Genomic DNA, 26,728 nt, shown 5'->3' with positions numbered 1-26,728 from the left:
AATGTATGACTAATGAAGGACATGTGCTAATATAGACCTTTTAAGATTTTTTTTTTTTAGATCAAGTTGGACTGTACAAACTAGCAGGAACAAAATAATTTGATTCCTGGAAAACAACAGTATTTACAATAATGTGCAACAATCTCGAATCACCTCTGTTTTATGTTTTACATGGGTGTTGTTGATAATGATGACGCCATTTGAGGACACTTTATACTTTGGATTTTGCATGCAGCAAACAACACGATATCAGTTCTTTTTCTAACTGTATCTGCATGATTCTGTTACATATTTCTAGGTTCTTCAACATACAGCGCTCCAGAGGTGGTGCAGGGATCAGAAACCAGTAGGAGCTCTGATCTCTGGGCTCTTGGCTGTATGCTCTACTATATGTACACTGGTACCCACTCACACGTGTTTACAAAGTAACACATCCACATATCGAAAAGTAACAATTAATGAATATGATCTATGTGTGATAAATTTTCTCTTCCGCTGATTTGCTTTGTCTTTTTATTATGTTACAACTTGAAGCTGAACTGAATTTCTGATTCTAATATTTGCTTCGCCGTCAGTATTATTTTACAACCCCGATTCCAAAAGAAATGGGAACATTTTCACATTTTATAAACTTATATTTTGTTCACAATGGAACGCAGTAAATGTATAACATTTTGAAATTAAGAAATTGTACCATTTTCTGAACAGCTGAGGTGATTCAGAAACTAACAGCTGAAGAGATCCTAAAATAGAAAGGGCAGGGGAGACTTAAAAGCTGTTACAGTAAGTGGTACAAATTACAAACAGAAATTTAAAACTTAATTAAAAACATTTCCCCATGCCATCCACCAGTGTGGGGTAAAGTTTAATCAATCAAAGAAGCCATAAACAATCTGTCAGAAACGCTGCCATTTTTAATGGACTGAGGCAAAGTGGGAACTTTACATGTCTGAAAGGTTTAATTCACATTTTAGAACAAAATTCCCCCACTTAATTCATAGCGTCATAGCTTCTGAGTGCTGCACTGGCCTGCCTGAAGTCCAGACCTCTTGACAATAAAAACATCTGGTGCATTATGATGTGAGAGATCCGAGACAGAAGATCCAGGACTGTTGAACAGCTACAACAACTGGTCTCTTTGGTTTCTAGATGTCTGTGGACTGTTGTTTAAAGAAGACGTGCTCCACTGTGGCTAACATGTCCTTGTTCTGCCTTTTGGAGATGTGCTGCTACCATCAGTTTCAGAAGTGGCTTTTATTTTCTAAAAATCTTGCAATTTCTTAAATTATATACTTATGTTTACTGAAACATGTTACTTTGAAATAATATTTGGTTTTATGGGATTTGCAGACCTTTGCACGTGTATTTTTTTTATGCATTTTACATATATTTTACATAATCCTTTTTGGATTTTGGGGTTGTTACTGACTGTACTTGTTTTCCAGGTAAACCCCCTTTCTGCTCTGATAACCACACTGAACTGACAGAGATGATTTTGCATCAGGAACCGCCACCTCTAAGACAGAAAGGTAATATGCTGTGTATCAAACACAAGCTAGCACATGAACCTACAGTTAAGTTAAGCTGCAAAGTTAAGGCTAATATTTATTATGCCCCTTGGCATTATATAGAAATGTTTTATTCAACCAAGAATTGTATTCTTATATGAATTGGGGCAGATGTAAAACTATTTAAAGTGACTATCAATTTTGGAAATAAATAAAATAAAAATCTGTTTTCATTTACATTTTAACAAATGTAAAGGCAGGTCGCAAAGTGCTCTCAATATTGAGGGGGTACATTTTTATTTCTATCACACAAGTCATATCCTTAAAGTTGTTTTGTTGTTGTTGATTTATTTTTGGTGGGGAACTCTCTCTGATTGGAAGGCCTCCATGCTGTCACCAGAACCTTTAGCTCCCTCCAACATATTCAAATCTGGACTCTAACTGGGCCTCTCAAAATTGTTATTACTTTTAGCAAGAAGACACATGTTAGTAAAATTAAAAATATTACTTTAAACCTAACTCTGCCATAGGACTAATTTTGGGCCTAACTGTATATAAAGTATTACATTAACTTATTTAATCTTTTCCAGTGTTTCTCCCAAATCCTCCCAGTCAGGATTTCCAGAGCCTCCTGAAAGGTTTATTAAATAAAAACCCAACCAAGAGGTCAGACCCATTGATTTCCCATTGACGTTATGGTTTTGAAATATGAATTATATGTATCTATATAATTTTAGTAATCAGATGTTTTGTTTTGGATTTTTGCACACAACACACAAGCCCTCATTTCTCAAAATTATTTAAACTTTTTATCTAAACGTAGATCTTTTTCGTCACAAAACTAACGTTTTTTGTCCTTGAGAACATCATGGCTGTAATTTTGTATTTAAATGTCCAATTGTTCAGTGGATTCTGACTGTGGCTACTTCCGTTGAAGTCATTTTGGTTTGCCAGTGTTGAGTTATATGAACTAGTTTCCTTCATCAGGATCACCTGGTCGGAGCTGGTGGATCATCCTTTCTGGACTCAAGTAAAAATGGAAAAAGATGATGGAAAATATGAGGAAGCTGAAGATGTCAATGGGTACAAAAAACAATTCTGTGATGAATTTGTCTCTATTATCACAGGATGTGTAGATATATTTTATCCCCTGTAACATTTCCAATTTTTTTTTTTTTTTTTTTTGCAACATTTTTGTAAAAATGGCGATGCTGTCATTTGTTTGAGAGGCTTTGGTTAAATTATTTGACGCATTTTTATTCCTTTACAGACACAAAAGGACACGCAGCCCTTTTCCTGCAGAACACTCAGTCAGTCAACCCAGCAGCCACTCAGCAATAAGCCAGACAGGTTTCAATGTCTCAAAGAAATCAACATCTTCTCATGCGACAAATGTAGCCGACAGGCCGTGTGACACGGAAGCTGAAAGCCAACAATCTGTCACACATGTGTCTGGTGGAAGGTTAAATTACAAAAACTCAAATAAGGAAGTGAGATGTGGAAAAACAATGGCGGACCAAGTTGAGACGAGAGATCTGTCTCAACCAAAGCAGGGAGATCCACAGCCCACCAAACCATATATGACAGGTAGCAGATTGTGATCGGTTTTAACGGTTTAATGGCGTGGCAGTTCCTTACTTGGACATGAGAAGCTTTGTTCTCTTCAAATACAATGTACAAATGTAGCATGACATCTTTGGCCTTTTACACTAAGCAGTTTGTCATTTCTAAATCAAGATGGTATTTCTGAAAAGAAAAAAAAAAAGAAAAATAAGAAATATGCAATTCTTTAACTCTCAACTTTTTTTTGACTAATTTTTTTGCATAGATGTGTGATGATAAAAATACACATTTGCCCCTTTTTTCAGGTAACATTCTAGAGCTGAAACCAAAGAACGGGCTGGATCAAGACAACACTGATACAATCTTTCTACTTAGGTATTTTTATTTAAAGCATGTGTAGAAATATTTTTTCAAAAGTATTCTACAGTTAAACTTCATCAAAAGTATTTGGGGACATTGATCTGGAAGTAATTGGATTAATTCATTTCTAAAAGCATAACTGTAGCCCGTGTGTTACCTCAGTGGAGTTTCAATATCTATGAACAGTTCAGCTATAAATAAAACGTTTATTTCTTATTTGTCCATTGTTGGTCATGGTTTATTATTTGTGGTTTTTCACAGCAACTCAAGAACCCAATGTAGTATCGCAGACCCATCAAACCACAACTCTGAGCTTGAGGTAATCGTTACTTTACACTGTTAACTTTACTAGGGCATCATTTTAATACGTTTAGGTAAGCAGATGTAGTGGAGACGATTTGACAAAGTGCAAATCAGGCATCAGAATGGGGGAGAAAAAGGATTTAAGTGAATCTTGATTCACTTAATCTAAATAGAGTAGCCTTGGGATGGAACAGGAGACTCCCTCCATGGATGAGCAGGACATTTGTCACAATATGAGCCAAAATGTCAGAATGTTTCTTAACACCTTGCTGATTCTGTACAATAAAGAGTCAAGCAAGTTCTGTAGGTGTTAAGGGGTCAACACAGCAAAGAGGCAGTCATCTGATTTTCTCCCCACTGTTTTCTATTTTAGATTGTCACCGATACTGACATTGCAAGCTGTGTGAAGCGCCTTCTACACACCGAGTTTGACCTGAGTGTCACCCGAATCATCAACAATCCAAAGGTATGGAGATGGAGATGGCTGCATACAGGCTAAATCCTCTAGGATCAAGTATAATTATAATTAGCCTTTCAGATGTTTCTTCCTAATGTGAATGTGAATATTGATAGCACAGTCGCAAGGAAAGGGTGAACAAAGCAACAAAATGTAAGATGGACATAAACTGAAGTTGATGGGTTTTTTTTTTTTTTCCGATAATGACTTCAACAGATACTTAAGATCACTCCTGTTCGATTTGATCCCAAAAACCTCTGTGTACCAGCATATTCAGGTATGTTGTCTTAATCTGCATCAATAAAATTGAATGTATAGCACAAGATTACCTCAAAGTTAAATCTTTTCTCTCTTGTGTAGTGGAGAAGCTGCTTTCTCTGAGTGATGACGAGTGGTCTGGTTTTCTGCTACAACTTCATTCATGCTTTGAAGAAAAGAAGCCGTCCACGCCACTCCCCTCCTCTTCTGCTCTTCCTCAGTCTACAGCTGTTCGATCTAGACTCAACCTGCTGTGCTACCTCTGCTGTATAGCTGGCCACACAGTTATTGCTGATAGGCTGATTAACTCAACACTGGTAGGAAAACATTTACTTCAGCTCCCTTCTTGGAATGTAGCTTGACTGGGTTTATTGGCCATAACTGTGTAGTTTGAAATAGTATCCTGTGTCTCAACATGCAGTAGCATGACAGCGTTAGGACCCTTGCTGTCACCAGTGCTATATATTTTTTGTTCTATATTTTAGAATATCATCAGAAGAATTTCAGAACTTCAATTCTAAAAGGGGAACGTCTTCAAACACAGACGGGTATATTTCACACATTGAATTCTGTAAATTTAGCTAATTATGGCTCACAGATAGTAAAAACAAGAATTCAGTGTCTCAGAAAACTAGAGTGCTATAAATATATATATATATATATATATATATATATATATATATATATATATATATATATATATATATATATATATTTTTTTTTTTTTTCACTTCTTGACTTTTGTCAAAGACTTTTCTTCTTGCAACAAAGGCCGGATTTACAGAGTGCACAAATAGCACTTCTGTGTTTAACTTTATCCACATGAGCTTTTCCAGCCTGTTAGTTACTTCTCCACAGCTTTATCTTTGACCTGTCTGCTGTGCTCTTTGGGCCGCATGGTGCTGTTTGCTCATTAATGTGCTCCAACCTCTGAGACCTTCACAGAAACTCTGCAGTAATTCTGAGATTAAATTGCACAGAGGTGAACTCTATTAGCTGATTTTTATGACTTCTAAATGAAGTTGGTTACTCTGGATTTTATGGATAAGAATAAAGAGACCTGAATACAAAAACAAGCCACAATTTACATTTTTATTGTCAGAAACTTAAAATACTATGTAGCATTTCTCTTGACGTTTTCACATAAAATCATTAGAAAATAAGTTTAAAGGTAGATCCTGACTTGATGTTAAAGAAATTCTCAACTGAAAAATGTTTATTTTGTGTTTGAATTAGAATATGGTGTAGCTAGAACCATGTTTTGGACATTTATTGAGATAAGAACTTTTACCAAAATCCAGTAAAAGTGCCATGCCTGCAGCCGACTCATCCTGGTCTGCAGGATGAGCTTTCATTGTCCTCAGTGCTCACCCTTGATGTATTTTTATAGGATTTAATGCTAAATCCTATAAAATTTGTGGGGTCGAAGAAAGATTTTTTTTTTCAAAAAAGGAAATATATCATCAAAATATTTTAAAAAAGCATTTTAATTGTTTTTCTGAAATTATGCAGCATTAGTTAAGACACAACAACACATTCTGTATATTTGCATAATATACACCTGGTACTGATAGCAATTGATCTTTTTATTTTAGCTGTTAATATGTTGTGGTTCATGTATAGAAACAATTGAGTTTTGAAGAAGTAACAATCCATCTAAATCCCATGTTTTTACACAATTTAATCGTCATCTCTTAATTTAGTTTCCTAAATATGTTTTTTTTTCCTTATCACTTCTGTAATCTCCTTGTGTTTCTTTTTTGTTTGCTTTTTTGGCAGCTTTCTGTATTGACCCAGCAGTTACGGCAAGCTCCAAACTGGGATTTGTAAGTACATCCTATATGTGTATTTTTTTTTTCCAGGAAGAGAAAACATGATAGCTTACAATGAAGGTGCCAATGGAGTAATACAAAAATGTTATAGTTTCACATATATTTTACAGTAAATTCAGAATTTCCTGTGCAATGAAAAGGCTCTGAATTAAAGCATAAGACAAGCCTTTGTGTTTTCCACTTGTCTGTCTTTTTCTTGTGCCATCTCTTCAGTTACAGCTTTACTTTAGGTGTTTTTGTTGGCTAGCCAGATTTATTATTAATTCAGAAATAATTAAGCTAACCTCTTTCAAGGGGATTTAAGTGAATTAAATCATTGTTCTGGTTTTGATTGCAAGCTTCAGGTCTTCTGTTACTTTTAGGAAAGCCCATTTAAGAAATTTACCAACTTAAATTGTGTTACCATGTACTCTGTTCTGATATGCAAACACAATATCTAAAATTAATTTATCACATTTTTATTTTTGAACAATATCTTACAGACGAAGCAAGATCCTCAGAACGATGGGCCTTCTGGCTCTGTACTGTAGTCGTCTTGAAGAGGACTGCCACGTTTCTGAGGTCTGAACATACAAACATGTTACTGACACCCTGAGTGCAGAACTTAATATATTTAAAAACATCCTTTTTACTGTAGTATTATTTCAGACTTAATCTAACCTCATTCTTTAACAAGTTTACTTAGATATTAATTATTGTTATCAAAAGAGACTTCTTAGTAGTAGTCACAGACAGGTCGGTTACTACAAAGTGACCAGGTAAACATTTTCATGTTTGGGTAACATGAATTCATTACATTCTCACATGCTCAAAGATCTAACAGTGACATCAAAGAAGTCAGGAAAATCACAAATGTAATACCAGTTTGGACCATTATGTGGCAGTAAATGCCAGAGGAAATTGTGTTCATGCTGTTCATGTAACATTTAAAATATCTAAAATTGTAGTAAAATTCCCCTTCATTTCTTTGGGCTAACAGAAATCAAAACTTTTAATACAGTTGAGAGAAAATTGAGCCCGGATGAACACGTGAACAGCAACACTTGCTCATTCCATACTCACTTTTTAGATCCAGCGTGGACCAGCTGGGGGCATTACAGCTCTTTGAGACAACTTCCTTCCACATGCAGAAAAAAAATACCAAACTCCTCGACTTTCCATCTCCCTGTTTGTCTCTCATGCATATTTAAACATACATACAAGGCACAACTGGATTTTAAGTTAATGAAAAACCTTAATATTCTGTACTGTTGCTTGCACCAGGGTTATATCTCCTACAAATGCAATTTGTTTTGTTTTGATGAGATTGTACCAATTTGAAACTGCTTGCTTCTAATGGAAAATTACATTAAAAAAAGATATGTTTTTAGAAGCAAAATACAAGTGTATTTTCTTATAATGCGTTTGATGTGATTTTCATTAAAAGCAAGTAAAATATGATGACTTTTTCTATTTTTCTGTTTTAGCTCTTATGGCTTTAGAAGTTCTCAAATAATTTGATAAGATATTTTGCACAGTGAACACACTCTTGCTAAGATAATATTTATTAAATGTACGGCACAAACAGTTTTATCTCTAATCCTGGAGACTTACTGTCCTTCAACTTTTAGGTGCAGCCCTAAAAGCCCTAAAAGGTGCAGGAGTCGTTCATTTGATTCACCTGAATCAAATGAACGACTTCTTCCCAAGATGATGAGGGAATTTGGAGCAGGGATGCATCTAAAAGTTGCGGGTTATCAGCTCTCAAGGGCTGGTCTTGATCACATGCTTTCAAGCCCTCTGATCTGTTGGGGGAATGGATGCGAGATCTCAGCTGGCTTTTCTGTATCCCTCTGGAACGCTTTGAGGGCGTTATAGATTGTTTGGGTGCACTATACCGCCGGTGAATACTACTGCGCTGTGACCCTGCAGCACCTTGGACGTTTTTACAGTCTCCAGTAATATTTAAATCTGTCTGAAAGAAGTACACAACTTGATTGCTCAGAGCAAAGGTTTCACAAAGAAACCTTGCATTGATTTTTAGATCATCAACGTTATTGTCCTCATCTGCAAAGTGATTTTAATGTTGCAGCTTATGTATGCTGGAGCACCCTGTGATATGTAATTTGGTGTTTCTTCTTTGGCTTTGAGCAATACTTATTGTTGTAAGCATCAGAAATGCAGATAAATTGCAGTTGAGAGATCACAACCTTATTACTGCTGAATGCTTTTGTGGTTAAATCAACAAGTTTCCAAAGTGGACTGAAATAACATCTGAGCATAATTACCATTGTAAACGAAACGATATTCACATCAGTTTTATTAATTCACAAGGGCAATTTAGTCAGTTTATGTGGATTTTCTAAAAACAAAAGGTTCATACAGAGCTATCTAAGTAGAAAACTAATTTTGTGTGACCTTTATAATTATAAACCAATTTTCTCTCCTCTTTTGTTTGTTTCCATATATAATTTATGTCTGTGTGATTCCTGATGTCCTCATTATAGCGTTCATACTGCTGCTGCTTATTTGTCTTTGGAATTTAGAAAAAGGCCAGCCTTGGCATATATGTACGTTCAATGCCCTTGGTGTTTAGGACAAATGGTGGAATGTTTTTGTTTTTTGCCTTCGTTACCCGCTTTACCTTCCTGCAGCTACTGTGGATATAACTGAGCGTTGTGCCTGCCTATCTTCCTCTGTCTGTTCGTGACTATGGCCGTGCCTGACCATCTATGGGCTCAGCAGGGGTCCTGTGTGTGTGAGAGTCTTTTATGTGTGTGCACAGGCTGTTTTGAACACTGCCTGTGTGAGCTCTCAGCAGGGGTTTTGTGTATGTAGTTCTGTCTGTTCTTATTGGTGTGTGTTTGTGCCTGCAGATACTGTATTGTTGTGTTTCCTTATATTGCAGGGAACAGATGACCAATCAAACGGAACACACACTTGCATTTTTCTCTTTGAGTGTGTGTCGTCTCAGCAGGGGTTCTCCTGCTGCAATCCTGCTGATTGGTGTGTTGGGGCTGGGCTTAGTTACCATAGTAACTTCAATATACTTTATTCAACCCCTCCATTCCCACCTACACACACACAAATATATACTTTAAACACATACAAACAAAGTACACCTGTCTTTTTTCACTGTCCCCTTTCTGTCTTGTTCTTTTTCTGCTGACAGTGATGTTTATTTTTTTTTTTATTTAAAATGATAAAATTGCTTTAGAAAAAAATACTGACAACTTTTCAGCTGTTAATGTGATGCAGTGTCTTTGAAACCTCACACATTTCCCCCTCACTAAACATCACTCAAAAATGTCTCCCTTTTTTTTAAGCCTACCTGCAGATTAAGAAGCACATCCTTTACTGTGCAGGGTGTTTTACACGATAAGGAGACTAAATGCTCTGAAAAATCTCCCAGCAATCCTTGAGGACAGATTCAGAGGGTACTCGCTGCACAAAACACAAAAAGTAGCAGTATTTGTAACACCCCATCGAGAAAAGTGCAACGGTTTAAACACATTTTTAAAAATTCAATTACAGTAGCACTAATGGGTTTGGTATTTCATAATGTTTTCCACTTTGCATCAGATATTACCCCATATAGTCGTGCATAAAATATAAAAGTAGGTCTTATGTTACCAGTAGAGCGCTTGACGAGACATTCTCAGAATCTGGGTTAATCTATCTATATCATCTTTTTGATGGATACAGTGCTTTATGTACATTTTAACCAGGCATTACCTGCTTGTTTTTCCATTGGATATGCCATTATGTTTTATCTGCCAAAAAACCTTTTAAAATAATGCTCCGTTGTGCAAGCATCATTATTAGGTTATCAGAGTACAACAAATAGAATGAAAATGTTGCAAATTAGGCACATTGGTGGAGAGCTGGGCACTTGAAGATAAGGTTGACTGCACTGCAGCTTTGTTAACCAATCTCTTGGTTCACCTCAATAACTTATTGTCTCTGGAAGTGATGCTGCAGTTTTCTCTTTAAAAGACAAATAATTTACTAGTCCGAACCTCTTATTCTGTGGTGGAAAATCTTTCTCAAATATATAAAATAACTACTTATAAAAGTTGTCCGGACAGAAAAATAGGTTATATTGAGAAATCTGCTTACAAGACGGGCAAAGGGTGAAAAGGGCTTCAGCCTTAGTCACGATAAGCGAACAGCAGAAACGAATTGAGAAACCGGCACAGATCTGGTAAATTCAAACAAATAGAGAAGGAAAGATCAATGTTAAGAAGTTGAGAGGAGGGCAGTTTGACAAAGGGGTCAGGCAGGTCTTGCATCAGATCACAGAATTACCCATTAATGTTAATGTCAGGAAGCAGCCAGGTGTCTCACCATATACTTAAATATCAAGCTGTAAAGACAAGACGCTAGTAATTGTTTTGAGTGATCCAGTTACAAGTCGTGCTAAAAACGGATTTATGTTTCTTTACACACTCTCAGTACCTCGGCTCACATTCAGAGGTCGTCCGGAACACCTGTGCCCACAGTCTTTTTACAGTCTGAATACAGATTTGTCTCAAGCCTTGCTCAATCTGTTACATTTCCTCTTGGGTTTTTTTCTTGCATTGGATTTGTCTTATTGGTCCTTCTCACCTTTCTAATGAGCATTTTCTTAAAATTTCGGAGCTTGAAGACTGCGTTTTTGCCCGTTTCTTTAAAGGTCCACTATTATTCTTCCTCCGTCAAGCTAGGATAAGTCTCTGGGCTATACAAAACATGTTCATTACAATTATTACACAAAGTCATTCTCAGGTATGGAGATTTCACCCGATCAGTTTTGGCTGTTTTGAGCTCATGCAAATAAGCTGCTGCTGGCCAAGACCTCCAAACTCAGTGTCATGTTACGTGTCATCGGCACCTCAGACATGTAAAAATCATGTCTGATTTTTAAAATAAAATTAAAATTAATAAAATTAAGCCACTTTGCTCTGTTCTCCTTGACTGGGAGGAAATGCGTGGACACACGATCTGTATTGTAGTCGACAACAAAACATTTTTGTTTTCCAGCAGCCATTGCAGTGGTAATCCAGCAGAACAAATTTAGCGTTGTCTTGTAATGCAGTGGATAGATCTCCACTTGGGTAGCCAGGGTGAGGGCTTGGCTTGGGGTTGCTAGGTAACAAAATTGTGACGTAACAATTTAGAGGTTTTTGAAACAGGTTGTTTTGCAGACACCAGGAGAACATTTACATATTCCCCAAAACTGCTGAGTGTTTGTTTTTTTCACTTGGATTGTTTCTAGAAGTAGGAGTTACCCAAACAGAAGTAGAAACATGCAAAAAGTGAATTTTGAATATTGTGATTTACAGAACATCTGAGACTTTTAAACAAAATGAGTAACAAAGATCTAAGCATAAATAGTTAAAACGCTATGTTGGGAGGTTTCAAATATATATATATATATATATATATATATATACAGTCTTCTTGTAATGGCATCACCAAGGTTACTTGATAATACCAGGTTGGAACATTGTTTACCACTTTGTGTGTGTTTGTGCTGTTGTTTGTGTGAGGAACGTTTCCTACTGATGCTTAGGTCTTATAAAATTCTGCACCTTTTCTAACGACTGTAATTTATCTTATTGTATTTCTTGACCTATTGTGATTACGCTGCATGCAAACATTTGTTTCTTGTTGCTGTCTTAGTTCAATCACTGTTTCTAGTCCTTCGTATATATCCAGACTTCCTTCATTCTTGTTTTCAAAAGCATAAAAAGCCACTTCATGATACTTAAATTATAAATGTGGTTGTCAGTTTGCATAGATTGGTTTGAGCTTTTTGCTGTATCATAACCTTGAGTATAATACAAACATTTTAAATAATTAATGCCATGATCTGATTGCTTTTTATTACTGCTAGTACTGCTACTCCCTGCTGCTGCTAAAGTAGACGTCTTTAATATTTATTTATATTTCAATCCGTAGTACTAAATTAGTATTGATGTTCCAGAGTGTATTGTGTATAATATTACACCTTTTCTTCATTCTAGTCCGTTCAACGTTACACAAGTATAACAAGCTGATACTATCTTAGCTTAATTAGTCAGCCTGTATTCTTGACAGGGGGTCTAATTAGCCTGTCAAACTAATTAGCCAGCTTGACGGGCTAATTAGCCCATCAAGCTGGCTGAAAATGCCATCTGTAGTCAATGGCCTTTTTTCAGCCAGCTGACTGGCAGCACTCAACAGGTGGGGGAGGGGCATCACTGATGACTAGGCATCTCTAGTCACTCCAGTGCTGTTTTCCCCAGAACATCAATAAGTTAACTTTAAACCATTGGAGCCAAATAATGAACATTTTGGAAATTTGGTTTACCTCCGTATAAGTGTCAGCACAAAAAGGCACCTTAAAAAAAATATAAATAAATTAATACATCTGATAGACACAGCGATAGACACTCGTGGAGAAAAGTCTAGAATTTTTTGGTATTTTGTATTAAAGTGAATTTCTGTTTATATCTAAACCACATCTCACTCTGTTTTTCAGGCTGTGTCAACTCTAACAGACCTGTTGCGGGATAATCTCAGGAACAATAAACTGAAGCAGTTCCTGTTGCCACCACTAGGGGAGTTTCTCTACATGATTTCTTCTGAGGTATAACTTACATGTCACCTCTTCCTATGACTCTCATGTTACTGCTGGTGAAATAGAAATATTCATTTTAGGGGGTTGGATTTGAATGGGACTTGTTGACCGTCACTCAATACATGGATACATGCAAGGCTGCAGACATGAAAGAATATTGGGTCAGCTGTCCCAGACCCTAGAGGAGGGGCACAACTGGGCTCTATAAGCATTAAATTATGACTAAGAATATTGTTTGCTGGAGGAGCAGAGCTTTTTTGAAAAGTGCAAAATGAGTAAATTGCAAAGAAAATAATATATATACAATTAAATAAATAGGGAAATCATTATTTATTTGAATATTTTCATATATTAGTAATTATTTTAAGGCCAGGTACTACAGTTCATTATGATTTCTTTCCACTTTGACATTGTGCACAACTTTGTACTGATATCACAACAAATATTCAAATGTCAGGTTATAGTGGTTCAAAAAGTGAAAGTTCTAGGGATATAAGCACTTTTCTTTTGCAAGACACTGTAAAAGACAAAAAAAAAAATGTTTGAAAAAAGGTTTTTGAGATGAAAATGAAATGGATTACTTTGAGTTAATAAGTTTAAATGAATCATTCACAGCATTCCCTGCATATAAAATAGATCAAAATGCATTCTCATTACCTCAGAGAAAAAGACCAATCTAGGGTAAAATGGATTTAACTGTGAACTCTATCATCAGGTAATGGAGTTTAATTTTGTATGCTGACTAAACTCGATTGAAAAGGAATTGACCCCTTGTCCTCAAACTTACAAGAAAGAGTGAAGAAGACCTCCTTTATTAGGAAAGGTGATGCCAATTTATTTCTGCTTAACCTCAATCTCACCAGGCGAGTCAATTAAGCAAGATTTCTATTTACATGACTGACTGATAACCTTCAAAAATCAATCAGCCTACTTGGTTGCTATGAATACTCTTCCAAAGCTGAGAAAAGAAATTGTAGAGGCTCCATTTGGATCACTTTTAACATCTTCTTTAATAGTTGTTGTTTTTGTTTTAATTTCCTTTCAGTGTGTTGCTCTGATCAGCTGTTCATCACCTTAAAATGTTTCTAATTTAGGGTCAGTCCCAAAATAAATGGAAAAATAAAATCAGAGTACCCTTCATAATCCTTTCCAGCACAGGAATGGAGATTTAAATGTTGCTCACGTTTCAGGGTGATGGAGTACTTGGTTTGAATCTTCAACAACTTTTAGTGTAATGAAATAAATTAAACTTCAGCTTAGTAGTGATGGAGGAACCTTTTCAGTTTATCAAAGATAGTTTTGCACCATGAGATGGATTACTACAACAATTTTTTTCCCCCCCTTACATATTTTGTTCTATTTTTGCTTTTTTGTGTCGCAAATAAGGGTTACAGATTGTCAAATAAATTTTTAGCATTATAAAATGAATATCTGAGTTTGTACAAATGCAGTTTTCAAATAATTTATTCCATTCATTAGGGGAAAAAAACTATCCAAGCTATCTTGACCCTCTGGGGAAAAGTAGTGGGTCCCCCTGATAAATGAAATTAACTGTAGTTACCGGTAATCTACTTTTTTTTTTTTTTTTACTCAATTTCATTAACAAAACCCTGAAGACTGTTTATTAGTCTTCAGATACAATGCACATGATTTAATAATATATAATTAATTAAAAAAAAAAATTAAAAGGTAGAAACACAAAATCACTGCTGTCTGTCTGGAAAGGATTAAAAAGTGCTGTCTAAGACTTTGGTCAAACCAAAATGAGAACCATAATCCCCCACTGGGGAAAACATGCAGCAGTGGTGAGCCTTCCCAGGAGAGACTGGTCAACCAAAATTTCTCCAGGAACACATAAACGGTTCAACCAGGAGGTCATAAAACAACCCTGAACAATATCTAAAGCTCCGCAGGTCTCAGTTGCCTCAGTTGGGGTCAGAGGTTAAGATTTAACAATAAGAAAGAGAGGCTGGCCCTCCATGGGAAATTTCCAAGGTCAAACCACTGCTGACCCAAAAGAACATAAAGGCCCCTCTCACATTTGCCAAAAACATCTAGATGATCCTCAAGACTTTTGGGAAAATATTTTAGAGGCTAAAGTGAGTTCTTATGATCAATGCAAGTGATCGGCTCTACAAGCCACAGGTGAATTTATGCTACATATGTTGCCTGAAAAACCAATGTTTAACCTATGCAGAATGTTCCTTTTAATATTAGCCAAATAAAGTTGTGTGTTTTTCAGTTCTGCAGTTGTCAATGACAACAATTACCCAGCGCCCACAGGTCTGTCTTTTTCCTCAAGGTTAGATGTAGCCTAAAGCGAAGCACAGCAGCAAGGGAACAGAGCACCATTTCAAATAAGTTAGAAACTATATAATAAATGATTAGAAATCTGTGGGCTATGAGACAGTGCTTCTATAAAAGTGAAAAAAAAGATCTATCTTCAGAAAAACCTACATATACTTCTTGTGTACATATTTGCAATGAAAACCAAATGTGAACTAATATTAAATAACTATAATAACCTGTAAATTACTTCTAAATGGGTAGTTGTAAGAGTTTGGGCTTGTAAAATGATGCCTACAAATACCATAGAAAAACTTATTTGAGGAAAAAAATTGCTTAAGTATTTACAAAAAATCAAATAATTGAAGTTTGGTAAAGTGGGAATGAGTATAAAAAGTGCTCAGATTTATTTCACAAAAAAACAATTGGGCTTTGTTCAATTTGTTGATTGCCTTATCTTTTGAGTTGTTGAAAGAAAGAAATCTACAGACAAATGGAAATTTGAAAAAGAGGGTCATTTCATTTTTTTTTTGTTAAATAAGTGCGAAAAAAATTTTAAAATGTAAAATTTAGTATGGGACTCTACATCTCTATATCCCAAGCAAATAATTTACACAATTATTTAAAAAAAAATTAAAGCAAACATTTTGAGTAACCAACATTTGACTAGCCATCCGAGTAAGCCATAGCTATGAAGCATGTTGCTCACAGGGATTATAAACCGTGTAATCAAGATGTCTTGACTCCTCGCGCTCCCTTTCCCCTCCCTGCCTTGGCCTTTTCTTGCCCTTTTCCTCACTCCTCTCTACTTGTATCTCCTTCACTTCATCTATGTGCCTCTCTCTCATTTCCACTCTGCTCCTTTGCTGCCCCCCCCATCCCGAACTGTACACCCTCCCCTCTCACCCGTCCTCCCTGTCTTTTCTATGACTCTCTATCAGGAGGAGAAGAGAGGCTCCCCAGAGGGACTGTGGTTCGTTCCTGCTGCCGCCTACACTGGCTTAATGAGGAGCCTGCGGGAAGGGGTGAGTGTCTCTGTGTATGTCTGCGTGTGCCTGTTTGTGTCTGTGCCTGTGTAGCTGTGACTAAGTCTCACTCTGCGTGAGCCTGTGCGTGTTTGTGTGTGGCAGGGGATCCCTGTGAACAGTAATGATGAGGCAGCTGTGGGGGCCTAAAGCGTTGTTTGCCAGCTGCAAGTCAAGGGCATGCAGAGCAGTCACACACATTCATGCATGCATGCACACTCTTACCTGCATCAAACACAACCCTTTACTGCTCTGCAGCCTGACCTCAGCAGCAATTAGGACCCTCCAGACACACACCTACAGTAGATGGAGCAACAGCACAAATGGAGGAGCCGATATCTGTTTGCTTTCTGCCTCTTTTCAATTTCATCCCATTTTTTTTTATTTACTTCTGCTTTGTTTGCTTTAGTCTGTCCCAGCATGGTAAAATAACATGACATTATTTGGTTTTACCGTAAAAAAAAAATAAATAAAAATATTGCACATTTCTCCATCGACTAATAAAAATGGTTAAATACTTTAACAAATAAGTGGACTGAGTGAGAGACTGTTGATATTAAATCCTGAACCTGTTATTCAGTTTCATCTTCAAATGTTTCAGGTCATTGTACAAAAAGTCAAGCAATGATAACCGAAGTTAAGAATGAAGTTTCCTAATAAGAATTTTATTTATTTGGGAAAATAAACCGACAAACTTGATCCAATGACAAAACATTGTTGCCACCCCCCCTTGCTAACTTATGAACCAAACTTATTCCTCACATCTTTCTTTGTTGTTTAACTTCTCTATCCACACCGTGGCCTGGTTAATGCCAAACCTGTCAGAAATGGCTTAATTAGAACGTGTTTGACATCATGAAGTAGACTAAGGCTACGTTCACACAGCAGGTCTTAAAGCTCAATTCAGATTTCTTTCTGAAATCTGAATACTTTTCTATGGTCGCTCATGATACTAGTTACATGAAACCGCAGTCAGACTGCTACGTGAACAGTTCATGACCCCAAAGCTACCCGCATGCACAGGAGAAGAAAGATGCTGTCACATCTGTTTACAGAAGTAATAATGGCTTGATTTTAAAGTTGTTTAGCAATGGGAGAAAAAAGAAAGCACTGGGGGTGAAAAGATTGAAAAGCGGCCATGAAAAAGTTTGACATGGCAGCAGTGTGAACGTAGCCTAAAGCATCTCAAAAAGGGCATCAGAGCCCCAAAAAGTAATTGCTGTCTACCTGTCCAGAACAGTGACAGTCATTTAAGGATTCAAGGAATTTTTTATTGTCATACCACCTTTGCTTGTTTGTGATACGAAATTTGGACTCAGATTAAAAATTAAATAAATAAATAATTAAACAACTTATAGGATTTTGGAACGCCAATGAACTATAGACAATTAAAATGGACAACATTAAATAAATAAGTATATTATTAAAGCATTAATTAAAAGTACTATGAAATAAATAAATGTTTTATTAAGTATTTAAATGATTTATTTAATAGACAATTTATTAAATGTCATTAAATCATTAAATTGCAAACTGATTATAGCTGATGCCAATAATTAAATATGTATTTAATAATTGTGTGGTTCCTGCAGTGTCACCATGAAATAACTTTATAAAGTAGATGAGAAAGGTTATCATTAATGGATGACCTGTTCACTAGGTCCTGTTAGATTGTATGCATTGGCTGACCAATATCATCGTTGGTGAATGTACACAAGCCAAAGTACTTACAAATGTGGATTATTGATATTCATTTGTTCTGCTGATGACTTCTAGTTATAGTTACTGGACTTATTTCAAAGGGTTGGTATTAATGTTAAAAAAAATCTTATTGTCTAAATTTACAACATAATATTTAAACACATCCCAGATCCGAACGTACCATTGTTAAGATCGAAGTAGATGAAAAGAGTATAATGCGTTGGACTTTGAAGCAGATACAGGAGCAGAAAACCACACCAGGTCCCATTCCTGTTATTATAAAACACAAAACTGGTGCTAAGCAGATTAGAAAATGACCTGGTGTGATGGGCCTTTAATTTCAAATGCTACATTCAGATGGGCCACAATTCTTGCTTAAACAAAAATGCAATTTGGACCAAAATTTCTTGAATGCAAGTAAATAGTTCATTTATAAAGCACCTTTCCCATTCAAAGGCCTGGATCAGCATTTCTTGTATTAGGAGAGCAGACTGCTGTTGGCGGTGTAATGGCGTGGAGTGATTTTCAAGAGCATTGTTTAACTCCACACCCTATCTTGAGTTTTGCTGCTGACCATGTTTACCCCATTAAGATTACATTGTTCATATATTCTAATGTCTGTGGTCACAAGGCTTAAATCATCTCTAGTCTAATGAACCTGGCAATTAGTTCACTGGACTCCGTCTTCCACAGTTACAAGGTCTTGATCCAACAGAGAACCTTTGGGACATGTTGGAAAAGAAGAAAGTATTGTGCGTGTGCAGCTGCCAATTTTGACCAAAATCTCTTGAGGAATGTTTTTATCACCTTGTTGATTCAATTGGCATTGATAATTTAGGGTAAAAGCTGTTCTAACCTAATGCTAGCAGAGTGTGTCTAATAAATGGGCCAGTGAGTGTACATTGTGCATAAAAATGATGTGTTGTAAGCGGTCGGCTTTTACTTATTTCATTAACATAGGATTTTATGTTGGAGGCTAGATAAATAGAGGAGTGCTAGCAGCAAGAAGGAGGGCGTTTGGGGAGAGAGACAGTTAACTTATTTATCATTATTGAACAGTAAGATACGCTGATGGCCACATGTAGCCACAGGGACCCCTCATCGCCAGACTCAACCTTCCTCGATCTGTTTTCATCATTTACCCGCAATCTACCTCTGTTCATGCTGTTTCTGTCTCCGCATCTCTAAATGAAATCTTTCATTTATATTAGAAAACTTTGAATGATTCTCAGACAAGAGGCAAAGTTTTCTGTGTCACCAGTAATTACAAAAACAAGTTGCATTACTGTTTATTTATAAGATGTGTCTCTAGTTTTGAACAAGTTCCAAACCCGGGTTTGATTTGAAGTTTCAGAGAAACCTTCACTTTCTTTCATTTGCTTGATATGTATGGTTATTTTTGGGATAACCCAAGACTATTGTGCATAGAGATGACTATTTCTGTTTTATTATCTGCAAATGTTCTGTTTTTATTTGCCAAAGTCAGTCTGGGCATATTTGTTCCATCACAGAACATTTTGTCTAAAGAACATGGTTTTTGGACCGTCTAAAAACATAACGCATACAGACATGCAGATTCCCATGTCTTGGACTTCAAGAAACATTTTTAAAAAGAGCTGGGACTTTGAAATCAGCTTGTATTATGAAGAAAAACTTGCGGGAGTTGTATGGATTTTCTAAGTCACAAGGAGTCCATTATGGAGATTGACAGGTGAACTGTGAGGCACCCCAATCAGATGATAGCACTAAACCAGAGGTAAACACAGTAGATCGATATCCGTCTTTGTGTTCCACTTAGCCTCATAAGAATGTCCAGGTTTTGAAATTCCTGGTCAGCAGTCAGATTTTATATGTTGTGTTTGGCAGGATCTTCTTTTTTTTCTGTTTTCCTCCAGTTTTCATTTCCCCCCAAGTGAACTAGCTTTAACCTGTGGTTCACACTCACGCAGAGAGCTTTTAGGGTTACTAGGTATGACTGAGATTGATGGATAAGTGTTCCGGGTTATACTCTGTCTCAAGCCCACTGTCAGGGGGAGCTGCTTCCTGTGTCCTGTAAGTCTCTGAAACCGATAGTTAGAGGATGATGGGTATTGAATGTACTAAATCTCTGTTGATCTCACTGACATAAAGAGGTGAACTTCCAAGCTGTCAAAACAAATCTACTGAATATCAGAACAACCGAAGAGAAAGAGAGGAGGAAAACTGCAGGGTTTTTTTTTTTTTGGCCCACTGTTTATTTTGTGCATGGTCAAACATTTGTCACAAAGTAATAGCAGCATATTATGTTACTAATGCATTAGAGTTAACTAAAGACCTAGTTCCTCTTCTCAAACTTTATGGATAAATGCCAATGTTGGCTTGCTTTTCATTTCTTTGGCACATTTAACCTCATTACTGATTGATTAAGACTTTGGGAATGATTTTACACATTCACAATATTTCCGATTTCCGATGAAGGTGACTGAAACAGTGTACATTGCTCTGGACTTGAACCAATGTTTTTCCTGGAAAAATCAATGCCATCAAAGTTGGAGATCCATCTCATTAATTTTTAGGATTTTATCGAAAGCTTGCAGCTTGCCAGCAGTGTAACGGCGACTATCGTCAGTTGCTTATAGTTTATAATGATGTTATTGTATTGTTGCAGCCAGTCCAGTGTTCAAGTATATGAAAACTACCAGGTACTTATCCACTGACTTAACAAATTATTTGGGCAAAATTCTTCCTGAACAGAGAAGACAAGCTGTTTTTCTTAAAAGTTAAAATTTAACTATTAAAATTCATCGCTATTCACACAGTGGCTATTGTGACTGATTGCTGTAGAGTTTAAATGAGAAAAAAAAGTTATTAATTTCTACTCAATTTTAGTTACCTTTCACTTATGAACCATGATTGATGAACATTTAAAAAGAAATAAAGTATTCAAACATGGTCAGTTTGCTTTTTGCTGTCAGTTAAACTAAAAGTTTGTGTTTGTTTTCAGTTTGGTAAACTTCTTACTTCTAAATTTGTCGTAACACATTAAAAGTTCCACCACATATATTATTCACGAACAAATCTGGTGTAACTTCAGCTCTCCCTCTCTCTCTCTCTCCCTCTCTCTCTCTCTCTCTCTCTCTCTCTCTCTCTCTCTCTCTCTCTCAGTTGTGAAAAATGTCTTAGCTGCTTGAAATTACAACTGTGAGAATAGATTTGAGTGAATTAAATAATATTCCTCAAACACAAGACGGAAAAGTTCTGCTATGTCTGTCGCGTTCTCTAAATTAGAATAGCATATTTGTAATCGAATATAGAATACAAATATGCATTCCATCTTCAATCATTCGATAGAAAATTTGTAGTGCATTTAATTGAGTGTTTGTTGGATTTCAGATTTTAAAGTTTAAATATTTGTTGTATACATTTCAGCTGGTAAAGCTGGTTACAGTTGCAGCTGTGCTCTAATCTAAAGTAGCGTTGTAAAAGTCGCTCGTGAAAATTTCTCCGAATATTTATATAGCCTGAGAAAGTTTTTTTTTTTTTTTTTTTTTCTTAATTTCTCTTCTATTGTTTGACTCGCCTATAATATATTTTCTGATGCATTTCTTATGCAATTTTTGCCAGAGAAGAAAATTGTCTACCAATGTTCTAAATGCAAATTGAGTGCCACACTCTGTTAATTGCATGACAGCATTGAGACACAGTGCCAAGAACCTGTCAAATATGCTCCAGGCAGTGTGTTTTTGCTGCATTCTTTTGACCCAGTGGATAACCCCAGCCCCTTCTGCTGCTGTTGAGACTTTTTTTTTTTTTTTTTTTTTTGCTGATTTCCAAGCAAAGCACTGCAGAGATGGATACAGATTGTTGTACTAGAGGACGGGTTTGACTGGGGAAGGAAGTAGCGGGGGCCTGGAGCCACAGGGAGCATGGTGGTTTTGCCAATGGAGAGGGGATACTGAAGAGTGACAGAAAGGAAGAAAGGAAGCCAGATCAGTGTAGTTGGAGAGGGGGATGATATGGCAGGCAGACAGTGTGAAAGGGAGAGAGTTGTACTTAGAGGGGGAGTTGATGGCATGGAGTGAAAGGCAGGTTTCCAGGCCAGACTTGAGCTGCAGGAAATTATTTATGAGCCTGAACAAGATGATGCTTCAGCTGCCTATGATGAATAATCTGTGTGTGCGTGTATGTGTGCATGCGATTGCAACAGAAAAGGTGTGTGAACAGTATTGCAGTGATAGAAGCCAGAGGGCACTAGGCAGAAATCCCCCTCACACACACACACACACACACCCACACACACACGGACATTCGCATACATACACACCCAGCTATGGTGTGCCCATTAATCATTTATCACTATCTTCCACAAAAGAGAGGAGAGAGGGTGACTCCTAAAACAGTCATGGGCCCCTACCCTTGCGTCTCTAACATGAGATAGCCACCTCATGCTCCTGATCTATCAAAAGGATCAGGATCAACACACACATTCTGAATAGAAACTATCCTGTGATATGTAGAGTGCACCCATCTAATCTCACCTATATGTCAAGTTATTCAAAACTACACCTAAGTAACTGCATGGTTTTTTTTATTTATTATTATTTAAACTGATATAAAGACTAACAACTAAGCCTATACTTTTACTATATTCAGTATATACAGGCCCCATAGTAGGAGCTCGGCACACTAAATGTCAAAAAATGTTCACTGCTGAAATAGAACTCGTATAATTTTTTTTCAACTTTGTTGGTCCACCCAATGTCCACAAATGTCTGGAGAGATTTCTTAAAAAATTGCTGCTTAGCTGGAGGGGCTATGCTGCTTTACTTGCCTCTTTATAACACCCTAAAGGTGTTCTGATGCATTCAAGCTAAGCTGCACACTTGGTCAGATTCCAGTTTCTAGTTTTTATTAGCTAATATGTTTGTATATCCAGAGTTACCGAGATTACTACGAATGTGTGATCACCTAACACTTATCAAAGTGTGGTCCCACAGACACTTTGACTTCTGCCTTTTATTGTTGTTGGCATCATAGATTCAGATTCTTCTTCTGGACTCATTCATCCAAACACCCTTTAACACATCAGAAAAATGTTAAATGCCTTTCCTCTTTTTTTTTTTTTTTTTTTAATTGAAATATGGGACATTTACATGTAGGGGTGATGTTATTTGTGTGTTTGTGTGAGTGATTTTTATACTTAAATGCACTCAGAAACCGCTCACAACTCGCAGAGCAAAGTGCCGTTCAAAATTGATTATTGTAAAATAGTGATGCACTCAATTACCAAGCAGTACTAAGGTTAACTAAATTGCCTTAGCAAACACAGGGTACAATTTATATATATATATATGTATATATATATATATATAATTTTTAATTTTAACGTGATCTATCAGGGTTATAACATTAATACATTTGTTTTAAGTAATTCAGTAGACACCTAATAGAACGGAAGGGTTTAATTCAGAGTCAGACAGGAAATAAAACATATTTAGTGTTTGAATGTCATTTAGATCATTGTTAAATTATTCATTCAGTTTCTTGTGGCAATAGTCATGGCAAATTACTGTTTAATAATCATAACAAACCCTGTAAATACATTAGCAATAGGTAGCACAAAATGAGCTTTCTAAAACGTATCTAAACCTTTTATTTAGCAAATATAAATAATCTTTGTGATCCTAACAGACCTAAGGCAGGCAAAGTTTAACTTGGTCTAACATTAAGAAGTGAAAAAATAAGCTTCTGTGTCTTTTTAACCAGCACATGTAAACAGTTTCAATTGTACCTCTTCTTTTTTTATTTTTCTTTTACATTTATTCCTACAGGAGCACTCTCTATATCTCAGTTTCTATTAGCCTTTTAGCAAATTTGAGCTTTTGATGGTGGCTATCCGTGGCGTTAGATGTTCTTGTTAGTGAATGATACGCTTAATGTTCAGAATGCGTTTGAGTCTCTGTCAAAAGTGGTTATTGAAAACCAGGTGCACAATCTTCTGAAGGCTCGTAATTACAGAGAGAAACCACATCAGACATCTGAACTGTGGAAGCACAGACACTCGGACTGGAGTAGTTTTACCATCTACGTCTTTGAGACTCAAAAGAGCCGGCACAAACTTGTTTCTATATAAAAGTGGTCCACTGAAGGCCATTTGAAGTAGTTTGTTTCCTCGGTTTATATCTTCCTGCCTTTTAGGTTTTCAATTTGAAAGCAGCTTTCAGCCAGGGGTTCAGAGTGTGCAAATATCATCTGTCAGTTTTGAGCTGCAGATTAGGAAGAGTTTCATTTGAAATGAAGCAGGCTGTCCTGTTGAAACATGATGAAGAGCATGGAACTCTTGTTTAAGCCTCAAGAAAAGCCAGGAATAAACATATTTTAACTGAATCAGCTTGAAAGAATATTAGATTAAAACACATCTAGGCATGTCATTAGTAACTAATAGACCAGGAGTCATTATGCAGGAAGTTTGTCAGCAAAAACCTTTAAATAGCAATTTTGTTGTTTCTTATTTTCTCTTTTGGTTTTGTGATGTTATTAATAGGAAAATATTTGTATTCTTTTATTTTTAATAAAGCATATTTATGTCAACAGATTTCTCCCTCATTGGCTGAAAATGACACTTAATCTACAGTCATCATTAAATGAAGTTTCCCTGACAGTCATTCCACATGTTTTACAGTATGTTTGTTTTTTCACGTAAGGTCATGAGCCAACATTACTGAATAGTCATACTAATCATAATCTTATTTAACCTCCTAGGCTTATGCAAAGCAGAAACAATGTTTATTTTTTTCTTTGAGTTCATCTAAATGATGTTGTTCAAGCTCATATTCGGTATTAGGCTTTGCATCCAGCACTGTCAATGTCTTCTTATGTTTCCAGTGTATATGACCATATATGTGTGCAAATAAATATGTGCATGCTTTTTAAAATCGTTTAATAAAAGGAAACTTTAACTTGACGTAATTGAATAACATACACAATGTTTTAATAAAATGTGTGACTTGGTTCCAATGAATTTCTCTGCTATTTACATGAGCTGTACAAGCCGTAATGCAAATCTTAAGCTGGAACATTTAAAATAAAATAATTAAGATGAAACTGAGAGAAATGCAGGTGATTTGTGCCGTCTTCTTGTCTTCACCATACCAACATCTGCTCTTAGTGATAATGTATTTATGTTTACTTCTATGTGTGTGTATGTGTGTGCATTTTGAGTTTCTGCTTTTGCTCCTGCTGGACAGGGTTTCAATACTGTTACATTTTTAAGTATCTACACCCATGTGCTTCCACATTCCTTCTCTGTTTACCCGCCTTCTGCCAAGAGCTATTTTGCATTTTTTTTTCATATTCTCTCAAAAATACAACTTTGGGCAATGCAGAAGAGATAGCTTTGCATCTGAGTTTTAGATGTAAGGCTTCTTATTGCAGTCAACAGTGCTTCGCAAAAGTATTCATACCCTCTGAATTCGTTCACATTTTGTCACCAAGTAGCCCATAATTATGAAATGAAAGGAAACAAAAGCATGATTTTCAAAGTGTTTTGTACTTAAAAGGTTAGGATGAATTCAGTTGAAATCATTTGCCTTCAGAGCAGTAATTAGTGTAAAAAAAAATCCACTTATGTGTAATTTAATTCCATCCTGAATACAGCTCCTCTGTATGCATTTGTGAACATTAGTAGACAAACAGTGTCACGAAGATGAAGGGACAAAGCAGAGGAATAAGACTGTTGGGAGGTTAAAGGCAGAAAGAGGAAAGAAAATAACAACCACTTACAAAAGGAGTGAGTTTAGAACAACTGCAAATCCACTAAGATATGGTCACTAACCTAAACTTATGGAAGAATGTCATTGTTGAAAGAAAAGCCATAAGAAGTCCTACCTGCAGTCCATTAAGGGATACTTGGCAAACATGTCTAAAAAGGTGCTCTGGTAAGATTACACCACAGTTGAACTTTTAACAATTACACGCAGAATGCCGTGTGGTGGAAAAATAGAACTGTGCATCACCCTGAATACACCAGCCTTACAATGACACAAGGTGGTGGCAGCATAACGATTAAGGGAGTAATTTTGTTAGAAACGACAGGAAAGCTGCTGGGTTGGGAAGATGGATGAAGTTAAACAAAAGCTGATCTTAGAAGCAGATCTTTAAAGAGGCAAAAGACTTAAGGCAGGGGTGGTGGTTGAGCTTTTAGAAAGCATGGTGGCCTAAAAATACATCTGAAGCATCATTGTAGTTTTTTTAGATAGAATCCTGTTTATGTGTTGGGATGGCACAGTTCACACCTACACCAATTTAGAATCGGTGGCAAGACTGAAAATTGTGATTAAATGATGCTGTCCATCAAATGGGACTGATCTTGACTGCTGTTGCCATCAACCATCACCATGTTCAATAACTCTTTGAAGAACCCGAATCAATGAGCTACAACGTTTAATTTCCCTTTGGGATTAATAAATCATTTTTGAATTTGAATTTGAATAGAGCCAGCTTGAAGTAAGAATGGGCAAAAATAGGTCTTAATTTATTTAGTTTGACTTTTAAGGCACTTACAAATAAATTAATCTTTACAACATATGTACATATAATTTAACTCATATTTAATATTATGAGAACAACTTCAAAGCTGTTGACAGATTTGTGAACCAGAGCTTGTGTAAATATGTTTTTCTTCTAGGTCTTGCATAAATCGCAGCGCTTCACCTTTTGTAGATAAAACGGCATCAATGTCTGTCAGTGCATCAATATTAATGAGCTCAGTTTTGCTAAAACTAAATTACTCGTTCAGTTGTTGCAGCTAGAAACTGCTGACTAGATCCGACATGTGGGCGTAGTGATGGACATGGGCCTGAACCTTCAGAGAA

General features: G+C 36.3%; 1 protein-coding gene across 11 annotated transcripts in view; it reads left to right on the top strand.

Annotated features, from left to right (window-relative positions):
- The window catches only part of ulk4 (unc-51 like kinase 4), an 88,474-nt gene that overhangs the window by 1,530 nt on the left and 60,216 nt on the right, over nt 1-26,728 (top strand). For all 11 annotated transcript variants that reach the window (XR_001425702.1, XR_001425700.1, XR_001425701.1 and 8 more), the window contains exons 6-19: nt 299-400; nt 1,446-1,529; nt 2,099-2,174; nt 2,496-2,591; nt 2,779-3,095; nt 3,377-3,446; nt 3,693-3,750; nt 4,108-4,200; nt 4,408-4,468; nt 4,552-4,766; nt 6,229-6,275; nt 6,764-6,842; nt 12,766-12,873; nt 16,092-16,175. Coding sequence is in view for 6 of the 11 variants with exons in the window: in XM_015038069.1 (XP_014893555.1) it covers nt 299-400; nt 1,446-1,529; nt 2,099-2,174; nt 2,496-2,591; nt 2,779-3,095; nt 3,377-3,446; nt 3,693-3,750; nt 4,108-4,200; nt 4,408-4,468; nt 4,552-4,766; nt 6,229-6,275; nt 6,764-6,842; nt 12,766-12,873; nt 16,092-16,175 (1,490 nt within the window). In the remaining 5 variants the exon portion in view is untranslated. The remainder of the gene's footprint in view (nt 1-298; nt 401-1,445; nt 1,530-2,098; nt 2,175-2,495; nt 2,592-2,778; nt 3,096-3,376; nt 3,447-3,692; nt 3,751-4,107; nt 4,201-4,407; nt 4,469-4,551; nt 4,767-6,228; nt 6,276-6,763; nt 6,843-12,765; nt 12,874-16,091; nt 16,176-26,728) is intronic.

The sequence above is a fragment of the Poecilia latipinna genome, unplaced genomic scaffold (genome assembly GCF_001443285.1).
Source record: "Poecilia latipinna isolate Pla-1442-1.1 unplaced genomic scaffold, P_latipinna-1.0 Scaffold428, whole genome shotgun sequence".
Lineage (NCBI taxonomy): Eukaryota > Metazoa > Chordata > Actinopteri > Cyprinodontiformes > Poeciliidae > Poecilia > Poecilia latipinna.
Note: the sequence above shows the minus strand (reverse complement) of the source record. Positions and strands in the feature narration are given on the sequence as shown.